The following is a 13,043-nucleotide window of genomic DNA, read 5'->3' as shown; positions in this document are numbered from 1 at the left end:
GGAAGTTACTTCTTCAAGAAGAAGTCACACTGATTTAAATTAATATATACACTGGTATAAAAATCTAAATTAATATATACAAAATCTTTCTGGAAACCATTGCAGACTGATAAGATATCAAATGTTATTACGATATGATTTCAGGAATCAAAACGCTTTCATCTATCTTTTATATTTGGCTATATTTGTCATTTTGCATTTATACAGTGAAAACCGACTTTTTTCACTAAAAACCGGTTTTCGAATCCCATAATTTTCGCCAAAAACCGGTTTTTGAAAACCGACAAACCCTCTTCAGGTCTAGGAGTAACGAAACGTTTTCAAGGATAACTGATTCATCTAATTATCACTTTCTGTCCTAAGTTAAATAAATAATTAGTTGCTTATGAACTACTTCTATTATCTTTTTGTTTTTACCAAGAGGTCCTTTGTTAGAGGTCTATTGACCTCTTGGTCTAGGAGGAATAGAATTATTTCAAGGATAACTAAATCATCTCATTATCACCTTCTGTCTCAAGTTAAATAAATAATTTGTTCCAATAATGAATTACTATTATCCTTTTGTTTTTATTTTATTTGCCATAAAACAAGCAGTTCTGTGTCAGAGGTCTATTGACCTTTTAGTCTAAGAGAAATGAAACGTTTTCAAGGATAACGGATCCATTAAACTCATCCTCGGGTAATTAAATTATTTATGGAGTTTGTAGACGGACAAACGATTGTATTCACATATTCATTGAGAGATAATTCTTGTATTATTGTGATAAGTGGTCAATGTGGAATTGAGATTTTTTGGATTTGGTGACGTAATTTTTAAAATTTGAAAAAGTTGCTTCTGTTACTAGTTGACGTGCTTTCCTGAATTTTGATGTGATTAATCTAATTTTTGGAAATTTGTTTTAGACAGCATAGATTTTTTTTAAATTTTGATCTCGTATTTGTAGCATTTCTTAATTTGGAAGAAAATTGCTCAAAAAATATTTTCTAAGTTTGTTCCACATATAGGAAGATTGAAAATATTTTTGTTACTCTTCAAATTTCAATGAAATTTTTCAGTTTCAATATCTAATGTTCCAAATTTGCCATTGGATATCTTGGCAGTAATTTTCGTTATTAGGTAATATCATTCTTTAAATGTGGAAGAATTTATTTAGTTAAAGATACAGTTTTTGAAATTTATGGAGGTTGTAGACGGACAAACGATTGTATTCATGTATTCATTGAGAGATAATTCTTGTAGTATTGTGATAAATGTGAAATCGTAATTTTCGAGTTGTTCATAAAATTATTTTTAATAATTCAGGTCAGCCTCAGTATCAAATTAAAGTGTGAACTGGAATTCCGATTTTTTAAGAATTAGACTTTTTTTAGTTCAAAAATATAATTTATGAAATTTTTGGTGAATTGGTTGAATAAAAATGTTACTCTCATCATTGTTCAAAGTAATTTCTTAAGTTTGGATCGATTTTTTCGGTTTATAAATGCACTTTTTGAAATGCATGTAAAGGTTCCTTTCCTTACTAATTGATGTTAGTTTTAATTTTAGCGAATTTTTTTAAGGTCTGAACATCTGCTTTTTAAAATTTGTGAAAAAGGTCTCAGCCTTTCAGTAATTGATGTGTAACTGAAAAAATTAGCCCAAATTTAGAGAATGACGACGATTTGGGCCAATTTTATTTCCACTCGCAAATTCCGGAATTTATATGTATTTTGTCGATATGTATATCCGGGGTCTAGAATTTCATTTTTTTTAGATTAAAGATATAATTTTTAAAATTTGTGATTAATAGGTTAGACAAAATATTTTTTTAGTTCTTTTATGTGTTTTAGAATAAACATCTACTTTTTGAAATTAGTTAATATTAAAATATCTAAAAAATAAAGTAGAAAAGGTGTCACTGTTATTGTTATATGATGTCCTTCTTTAAATTTCGAGAAAAAATAATTTAAATATATAACTATTAGAATTTGTTATAGTAAGGCCTTGAAAAATATTTTCTTCGATACTTTTTCGAGTCATTTTCAAGTTTAGAATTTATTTATTTTTTAGTTTAAAGGAATAATTTTTGAAATTTTTGATTTACAGGCTAGAAAAAATATTTTTTTAGCTTTTTTATGTTATTTCAGTATAAATATCTGATTTTTAAAATTAGTGTAAATTAAATTATCTAAAAACAAGGTAGAAAAGGTGTCAATGTTATTGTTAATTGATGTCATTTATTGAATTTCTAGAAAAAAAATTATTTTTAGATATAATTATTAGAATTTGTTATAGAAAGGCTATGAAAATTATTTTCTTCAACAATAGACAAAATATTTTTTTGGTTTTTTTATGTCACTTCAGTATAAACATATAATTTTTGAAATTTGTAAAAAAAATCTGAAAACAAGATAGAAAATGTGTGACTGTTATCGTTGAGAAAAAATTTTGAGAAAAAGATCAAATATAATTGGAATTTGTTATAAAAACGTTTCAACACTTTTTGGAGTAATTTTTTGCCCAATTTGAAAAATATTTTTAGGTTTGAAGATTTAATTTCTAAAATTTGTTTAAAAAGCCTACGCCATCACTAATTAATTAATGTCATTCTCTAAATTTTTAAAGAAATTTTTCTAGTTTGATGATTTTGTTCTTTAAAATTTTGTAGAAGATTTCTTTTATCAATTTCATCCAAAACAAATTATTCTTATGAAATTCAAACATTTATCCTTATGAAATTAAAAAATTAAAAATTTTAACTGGAAAATTTACTAATAAGTAAAAAAAAAAGTTTGTTGTAAACATCATAATTAGAATTTTAAACTAAAAACATTTAAAACCATTAATAAGCGATAAAAATTGTTTTTAACACGAACAAAAAATTGGAGATATTGAAACTAAATTTTTTTCTCTAGATTTAGAAAATGATATGATTCAGACATTTTTTTTGCCAATTAATATCATTCCTTAAATGTGAAGTAAACATTTCAGTTTAAATATGTAATTTGAAAATTTTGTGACAGACATTTTCTTATTAATTAATAACAGCTTATAATTGTTTCACAATTGACTTATGTAAATCACAAATTGACTTATGTAAATCACAAATTGACTTATTTGGTTTTCCAAACATTCTTAACCTTTTCTTTTCATTAAATTGTAAATTGAAATTGAGGTTCAGGAATTCTAAAGGACCTCTTTTGATAGATCTAACTTTTGATAGTCTAGCTTGCAAAAAAATTACTCTTACATATTGGAATCAAAATAATAGTTGTTGGCAAAATGCTTAAAAAAATTCTGTTTTCCAATCGCCAATTACTAATTACCAAGAAATGGCCCAAGCAAACTTGCCCAAAAACTAATCACCACGATTCCCAATTGATATCCTACGAACTCTTTCAGGATATTAAATAAGTAAAAATTCCTAAATTATTTTTAAGGTACTACAGAAGTTCCCAAATACATATTTACTTTAATTCTTATCAATATTTATTATCAACTCCTTTTTCCTTTACTGTCAGGAAGTTCAAGTATCTATCTTATGTTGATAAGATATTTGCTTAGGACCGATTTCACTGTTTGCTTTCAAGATTCAGGATAATATATTTAAACAAGGATTTGAATTCGTGTAGGAAATGTACACTGAAGTACCTATAAGATATTCTTGAGTTTATCAAAATCCCTTTTGGTAGGAGATGATAATCCCTTTAGGTTAGACTTAATATTAATTTTATTAAATGGGGAATGACTGGATGAAAATTGGCGGATGTTGAACCTTAAATATATTGTACAAACAAATTTGAATACATTTTTCGTTCATTTATAATTTTTTTAATTCGTCAATATTTGAATGAATGCACGCGATAACTTTGAAAAAACGAAACCAAAAAAAAAATACATACAAACACAAAATGAAATTATGTATGTATTTAGAATTTGCAATTCAATACTTTAAGTTATAGGTGTGAATGATTGTGTTGTGCGTATTGGAGGGCTAAAAAGGTTCTTTTATTATATTTTTTATTACAAATTATGACTCTATTATCAAACAAACCGATACTTGCGTTTTCCAATTAAAATAAGATTTGTAACTTATCAGTTCCAACCTACTTTTGAAAGGCAAATACTACATTTGCAATTTGCAATACATCAAAGTTAGTTGGCAATAAATTTAATTTGTTATCACAAATGCAATTATAATAAACTACTACTGTTAATAATTACTTTTGATAATTGTCAATTATTTGTCTATTAATTAGTAATAATAATAACATTTTTATGCACAATTTGAAGTCAAAAAATTTTTAGATTTTTAATTTATATACATATATCTTATATATTAGGTTGTCAAATATCTCCCTTCCGCTTTTTTGCTCTTGGTTTATAATACAAAAAGGCGGAAAGGAGATATTTGACAACCTATTATAAAATTCTTCTGTACGGGTGTATGATTCGATACTTCTCATAAACGGTTATTCGGATTTTGAATATTCTTTTTTGAGTTTGTCAAAGGAAATTCTTTAGATTTATTGAACGATAAATTATATTGTAGAAATAAATGTCAAAAATTACAAAAAACCACTAATCATTGTTTGGCATTGAAAACATTTATCTGCAAGAGATGTCAATTCACTTGAAATATTGAATTTATCTGATATAATGAGCCTAGATAATATTAGAATATAATATACAAGAAAAATATAATGTCTACATTATTATTGCCGAAAAGCAGATGAGATGTGCCAGGAATTAAAATAATATAAGATACAGTCAACAGTCCATGTTTGGCAGATGAAATTATATAATCGAGTTTAATAAATAACACAATAAGTTCAAAATTGCATATACATTATTTTTTTAACTTATGCATGTCGCATTTTGGTTTACTTTACTGAATTATTTAACAATACTAAAAATTATTTCTACTTATTAAAAAAATGATTTAGAATTTTGTTTCATGTGTCAAGAATTCATTTGTTTGGCATCGCATATGGAATATTTAGCAAGTTGATCTTAGATTGAATAGTGCACATATGAACTAGATTTTACAAATTAATTTACCTAACATAAACAATTAAGTTTATTAAATTATTTTACATTTTCCTTTATGTTTTAGAACCGCTGGTTGAAAAATGTGCAAACACAATGCACAATGCAATATAAACCGACAATTGTCAGACATTGACTTTTTCGCCAACAATGCACTTGTTTCATCATTCGACATTCGTCATTCGAAATGAATTAAACGAATGATACGATTCGATTCGATCATTGATTGTTTTGTTGTCTCATCCGACAAATGTTTTGCAATTGTTTTCCTGTCGAGGAATACTTTTACAATTTAACGACACAAAACCATAGACCTTACACTACATGGACTGCTAGTCCTCATTTTATAAAAGATAGAATGAGATTGTGACGTTACTTAGTGAACGAGCGTTGCCGACGATCGTGGAACACTCCCGATTGTTTAAATGTCATATGTCATGTGTCACGTGATTAACCTTGACTTTAAAATTAAAAACTACTTCATCCTTGTACTTCGGAAGGTTTTTCCTAGCCATGGCTCCAAAATTGATATTGGTCACCCTTGAGTGATTTTTTGAAGTAAAACTTCTTTAGGCGCGACTAGGGTGTAAATCCGTACAAATGCAATGGAAATAGCGTTACGCAACTGTACGTCATTCGCTTTCGATGAAATCATTTTTATACGGGTCGATTGTGATTACTCGTCGTGTATGTGAATAGAGATCTGTAGTTGTATGCGTACCGGCATCAACGTTGTATGCGTACCGATATAAACAAGAAAATCGGCATAGATAAATAAACATTTTAAAGTTACATCGTAGTGCAAACCTTGGTTTATGAAAAATGCCTGAATCAGAAAAATATTTTACCCTGTTCCTTGAAAATAATAAAACAAATTAAACATTTGTGCCGTGTACTAAACGTAAGTTTGTCAATTAGAAAATATTTCTATATTATTCGTAGTTTCTATAAATCTTTGGCATCTCTATTTAATTGATGTCATTCTCTGAATTTGGAGGAAAATTCTTGTTTTTGTTTAAGAATTATTCATTCATAAAAAAAAATCTTTTTTTTAAATATTTGTAAAAGATTTTTTTCATCAATTTTATCAAAAAAATTATCCCTATGAAATTGAAAAATTAAAAATTTTATCTAAAAAATTTACCCCAAATTTAAGGAATAATACTAATTAGTGAAAAAAGAAAGTTTGTCGTAAATAATTAGATTCCAAACTAAAATATTTAGGAAAGATTTATAAAAAATTAATTTAAGTAAATCCATTAATTAGCGTTAAAAGACGTTTTAACACGATAAAAAATTGAAAAATATTTAAACTGAATTTTTTTTCTATAAAATTGGAGAACTACATGAATTTTCATTGATTCAGACAAACTTCATTTTCTAATTAATTTCTTCTTAAATTTGGGAAAATTTTTACTTAAAATTTTTAATTTTTGAATTTCATATGGATAAATTTTTGAATATCATAGGGATGAATTTTCTTACTTTTCTTCATTTGGAAAAAAATTTATATTTCAAAAATAAATATTATGAAATTTGTGATGAGCAAGCTGTGGAAATGTTCCTTTTAATATTAATTGAAGTCATTTGTTGAATTTGGGAGAATTTTTTCAGTTTATTGATATAAATATTAAAATTTGTGTCTGGAAAAAATACTTTACTTATTGTTGTATAATGACAATTTTTAAATTTAGAAAAAAATCTATTTCAGAAGAATATTTTACCCTGTTTTTTTGAAAATAATAAAACAATTAAACATTTGTGCCATGAACTGAACGTAAGTTTATTGATTAGAAATTATTTCTATATTTTTGTAGTTTCTATAAATCTTTGAAGTTATTAAAATGAAAAAATATTTTTAGGCAAGACAGATATTATAGTTGTTTAAAGAATGAGATTATATCGCCAGCGAAAAAGTAAAAAAAATACAAGCAGTCAATGAATGTATGTTAATTTTAATTACATGAAGTTCTTAAAACACAATTATTACATGATGAGTGAAGTTGCGAAAACAATATTTGTTTAGGCATTGTTTAACATAATCCACTGTGTGAACGAATATTATAGAATTTATTAATCAGCAATTACTTCATTTCTCTAATGAAGGTTCATTTCTAAATGCTAATTACAATGACAAACCGATCATGTCACATTTGAAGTATGACTTTAATTACATTATTGTTTTTAAATATTAATTTTAATGCTATTTTGAATATATAATTTATAATTTATCATTATATAAACGTGTATAATGCTTGGCACTAATAAAAGTGTGCATCACGAGTGTTACCATATTACTATTAAGCATTATTCAAAATTGTTATAAGATGTATGTATTTTTACTTAAATGCCATCTTGTACAGTAGCAAATAAGTTTTACTTCAGTCGCGTGTGCACCTTACGCGCACTCTTTTTTTCTCTTTGCTATTACTTAACTTCTGTTAATTGATATAGACTGTCACCTCATTAAACCTTTTACATCTATCAATATACCAGAAAAAACTATAAATTTATCCTTGTAATTCTCGTACAAAGTAACAAGCGTTCCATTACACCATCAAGAATTGATATCAGCTCTTTACTTCGAAGACTTCGTAATCTCTGCATATTACCAAGAATTAAGCGATACAGATTTGCAATTATAATTACAACGTCTTATCTGTCTATTTAAATATTTTTTCAAAACGCTTTCACGATTTAAGATAGCGTCGTCTTCAACAGTTGATATTCATACGAACGAGTTCCATTATTTGCATTACGAAGGACAAACCTCTCCTCGACATGACACATATGACAGCTGAGATAAGAAGTTGACTCTGTCTTGATCTTGGTCTTGGTCAAGATTTGTGGAATATTTTATTAAATATTTAATGGAAATATAGTCTAAGGCATCACTAAAGACATGTACACGGAGGGTTGTCATAGTTTTAACAACATTTTAACAGAGACAATGGAAAAAAAACTTGCTGCTCCAGATAAGAAGAAACGTAGATTTACTTGGGCAGAATGTATAAAAAAAAGAGTGCGCGTAAGGTTCACACGCGATTGAAGTAAAACTCATTTGCTACTGTACAAGATTACATTTAAGTAAAAATAAATACATCATAAAACAATTTCGAATAATGTTCATCTGTAATATGGTAACACTCGTGGTGCACACATTTATTAGTGTCAACCATTATACACATTTATATAATGGTAAAATAAATTATATATTATGATGTGCATTAAAAATTTATAATATTTAAAAACAATAATGTAATCAAAGTCATACTTCAAATATGACATGATCGGTTTGTCATTGTAATTAGCATTTAGAAATGAACCTTCATTAGAGAAATGAAGTAATTGCTGATTAATAAATTCTATAATATTCGTTCACACCGTTGATTATGTTAAACAACGCCTAAACAATATTGTTTTCACAATTTCACTCATCATGTAATAATTGTGTTTGAAGAACTTCATGTAATTGAAATTAACATACATTCATTGACTGCTTGTATTTTTTTTTACTTTCAAGTACACGGCACAAATTTAAAATATTGTTTAGAAATTCTATTAAAATATTTTCGAATTTATATTTTCTCTATATAATGTTCAGATCGTATATTCTAAATGTACCATCCTGCACAGGAGATATGTAGTATATCTAAATCAATATAAAAGTATTTAAATATTCTTCTCCCGAATATTTTTAGTCCAATTTCTAACTATACACTATGAGCAGTAGTACAGCAGATACATTGCTATTTTTCATTTAATATGGAATTTTTGTCTAACTCTTCGTTTTATCAGTTCGTATAATAAATGATCTTTATTCATACAATGGAATAATGCCAGTAATGTTGTCTTGAAATTTTGTGTAAAACAAACAACAAAGTTAAGTAGTGCAATCAATTATATGCGCGTTTGTTTATGCTCTCAGAATTATCAGATTTAATTATTTATTACACACATTATTTACATAAAACAACGCTATTAAATGTTTAGTAGCGTCGACGTCAAACATTGTAAATTATAAATTGCATCTGTGAAACCGAATTGGGTGTATTTGTGTATATATATATATTATATATATAATATATATATATATACTAATTTAATATAATTTAGTTATATAACTAGCATCAAAACCGCAGTCTGCTCTAATCAGTTTAGAATTAGATGAAGCAGCATGTAGAATGTGGTTTTCAGCTATTTGTTCAATAAACTTGGCTAAATATCTGCATTTAAATTTATATCTTGAAATACAAAACTATTTTGAAATTCTTAGCAAACATTGTTGCATATATTTTAACAAAATTGTGTAAAACAAGTTACAACTGTTACCATTTTTATTAAAATGAACTATGACTATACAAAAATCTTTCTCGTAGATGAATTACACAGAATACTGATTAAGTTTTAAGTGAAGATTAAGTTCGGTGCTTTTTACTATATTTAACAACCAGAAGGAGAAGCTTCAGCATAAGTCTTAGCCAACAAATTAAATAATCTAATTTTTCTCGATATTTCAAGTGGTTTTGTATAATTCGAACCCAAATTTGTAAAAATTATGTAAGCGTGTGTGTGTGTATGTGAGTCAAATTTGATAGTCAAATAAGTATCAAAACTAAACTGTTGAAAATTGAGGTTTAATTTCTTTTCCGTAAACACCTGCAACACATTTTATTTTGAAACCTCAAGGGTTTATACAGTTGCAACACTTAGGCACTCAAAAGTGTTTCAAAACAAACATTGTATTTGTTTTCTGTTGAGAACTTTTCGGATTCATTCTATAGCACTCACAGTTAAAACAACATTTCTTATATGTTAAATGTTTTTTATGTATCACCTAAATGGTCACCTAATTATTTATGAATAATTTATTCGTTAGAATCTAACATAAAACGTTGTCAATGCTTCTTAATATCTTAGTCGTCACAACGAATAATAAATTAAAATTCCACTGTAGTAAAATCAGCAATTTATTTATAAAATACTTACTTTATATAAAAATTTACATCTAGTGACATTGATCACTACAAATGCTTTTATAAAGAAATTCAAAACCTTAACGATGATCCTTAGGATCAGCTTAGATCATATTTTATATGGTAATATAAAGTACAAAATGACCAGATTGTTCTTATGAGGTAAAATGACCAGATTGTTATATGTATATATACTTATATATCACATATCAAGCTTTTTTTTCTTTCTTATTTTTTCTTTTATTTGAACAGCATTTGTTGACGTAATGGATGAATGCCTTTTTCTCAACATGAAACCTAGAGAGCCTGTTGCACCAATCTATTTAAAAAAAAATACATATAATTAAACTGTGGTATAAGAACAATTACATCAACAAAGTGAGATCAATGTAGAACTTTGCAGATATATTTGATAAACAACCTAGAAGTCCACAAAACAATTTTTTATCTATGGGTGGTCGTTTGCTTCGAAGTCCTGTGGCTGAGTAATGTTTTAGTTCGTTCCCATACACAAACGAAAGTGCTTCTCGCACAATTACTGACCAATCAGGTATGTTACCTGGCATCATTGATTCAATATATGAAATTTTATCAATTGGGAAAAAAAATCCACATTGTGGTGATATTTCTCTCTACAAAATAAAAAAAACTTTTAGTCCTAACTTTACGAACATATTTAAAAATAAGTTTTATCAATAACTTACCATGTTTTCTCCAGGTGCATAGTATTTTGCAGGAATCTATGTTAATATAAACAAATTAATTAATTATGATATGTTTTTATAATTAATACACATTAATATATACAACAAGATGAGTGATAAATACCATAAAACTTTCATGCAACTCATTTTTAACTTCCTCATTCTGCATTTTATATGCATATTTCAATACAGCCAACCATAATCGTTGATGGTCAATAACTTCTTTGGTTACTAGTTGAATAGAAATATGACTCATTAACTCAATTATATTATTATAACTCAATCGTAGAGTGCATATTTATTAAAATAATATATTATACCTTTCATTGGGACTGCCATTGCCATGGCCTTAACATGTTCTTTAGAAAACTCTGCATCTGAATCATCGCTTTCTTCTTGTTCTAAATCACTAGAATCATCATCATCTATTGTTATTAAATCTTCAAAATCCTTTGCATTCCATTCCATATCCATCACATTATTATTAGATACAACTACTTCTTGCTCATCTTGCTCCTGCTTGATGATATTTGGTTCATCGATAGATGCAACCTGCTCCAGTTTCAACTTTTTGATGATGTTTTTGTCATCGATTGTTTCCTCGACAACTGCAGGCTTTGTAAGATGAACCAATTTTCCGCTTTCCGTTACAAAGATAGATTTTAAATAATTGAGATCATCTGAAACACATTTTATCTCTTTATGCTCTTTTAAGTGCAAGTGTTATATGAAGATGTATTAGATGTATCGGACAGATGGAATGAGAGATCCTATAAACTGTACAATACTTAATTATATATATATATATATATATATATATATATATATATATATAACCATATCGACATTTTCATAGCATTCGTTCAATCATTCAACTATGTGCATATTTATTTTTACATTCATACATTTGTCTCCAAATTTGATCAGTCATTTCGATCTCTTTTGGGAGATTATTAAAAAGACCGCATAATGAGAATACACAATGAGGTTATATTTACTTAAATGTAGATAAATTTATTGATTTACCATTGATAGCCAAAACTCTTACTGCACCATGTCTTCCTAACATGGCAATGCCATTTACATGCCTTTCGGTGGGAATATCTTTTCCAAAGGCACGATCACCGAAGAATTATCGGACTTCCAAACTAAAGCAAATCGCCTATTTTCCGGCATTTTAATCTACATAAAACACTTTTCACAAACAAATATGAACTACACTTAATTAATCCTATATATTATTTATTACCGCGGATTCTTATGTACCGGCGCCAACCTAGAAAGTTAACGTCAAACACATGCCGCCCTAGACAATATTAGAATACCCCGTGTTCATACCCCGTGCCTCTCTTGTAGGTTACTTTTGTTCGGTCATTATCGGCACATTTCGGAACACAAAGCTCTGCACTTCGTTAACAGTGAAGTTGTCTATTTATTTTCGCACATTTTTTGAATCCTTTTTTGTACTTGAACTTTTGGGTTTTCTTAGTAATCTCTTCATAAAGTTAGTTTTTGCAAGTACGATTAAAGTTAATACAAATATTTATGTATACGAGATTCACAATAGGAGAATATAGTAAATATTCAGTTTATTACTCGACAAAATGGCTAGGAAAATGAATTCAGCATTTTAATCCTAGGAAATCATGATGGTAAACGTGATACTTGATTTTGAAAGTTTCCAACAGTTTTATTTAGCACATAATGCATTTTTGAAGTATATTAATAGTACTACAGGCTTTTGGACCTTTTAATATTTTATTAAAGTTTATATTATTCAATTTTTTTTAATCAAATCAAACTTATAAATTTGTATCTTATTTGTAACTTATAAGTCTGTAAATTTTCATTTTGAATTTGAGCTCAGTTTGAATATTGTCTGTAAATTTAAACAATAGATTTATTATTTATACTGAATTAAAATATAATATTGATATATAACTAAACGTTGTTTGAAAATTACACAAAACGTATAAATTTTAAGTGCTATTTTTCATTCTATGATAAAAACAATTTTCTTACAATTCTTATTTCTATTATGAGCTTTGGTTTTTACTTCTAAATAAAAAATTATAAAACGTAGCGTCGACGAATAGGATGAAAAACGTCTAGACGAATGTCTTTTACGTTTTTCTTACTCACTTTCAATCTCTAGTAAGCAATCATTCCGCTACGATAACAATAAATGGCTTCTCAAGAAATAAAATCAACTTTATTTCTGCAAAAACTACAATGTGGAATGATTTTGTATGAAATTCTCTAGTATCATATATATATTGTGAAATAAAATATATATAGCCTCATATGGATAGAGTCTTGCAGAAGAGACTAATA

At 27.1% G+C, this 13,043-nt stretch overlaps 1 protein-coding gene across 1 annotated transcript; it reads right to left on the bottom strand.

Annotated features, from left to right (window-relative positions):
* Window positions 1-10,085: 10,085 nt before the first annotated feature.
* LOC113389555 lies at window positions 10,086-11,788 on the bottom strand. Its single transcript, XM_026626576.1, has 7 exons — window positions 11,736-11,788; window positions 11,030-11,389; window positions 10,834-10,940; window positions 10,710-10,745; window positions 10,427-10,637; window positions 10,256-10,324; window positions 10,086-10,108 (listed from the first exon to the last, which is right to left on the bottom strand). The coding sequence occupies exons 1-7, from the start codon at window positions 11,776-11,778 to the stop codon at window positions 10,086-10,088; spliced, it is 849 nt and encodes a 282-aa protein (XP_026482361.1). The 5' UTR covers window positions 11,779-11,788.
* Between the last annotated feature and the right edge of the window lie 1,255 nt (window positions 11,789-13,043).

The sequence above is a fragment of the Ctenocephalides felis genome, unplaced genomic scaffold (genome assembly GCF_003426905.1).
Source record: "Ctenocephalides felis isolate EL2017-DRISC unplaced genomic scaffold, ASM342690v1 CF-g0.4_SCAFFOLD_03573, whole genome shotgun sequence".
In the NCBI taxonomy this organism is placed as follows: domain Eukaryota; kingdom Metazoa; phylum Arthropoda; class Insecta; order Siphonaptera; family Pulicidae; genus Ctenocephalides; species Ctenocephalides felis.
This window is presented reverse-complemented; position numbering and strand designations above follow the sequence as displayed.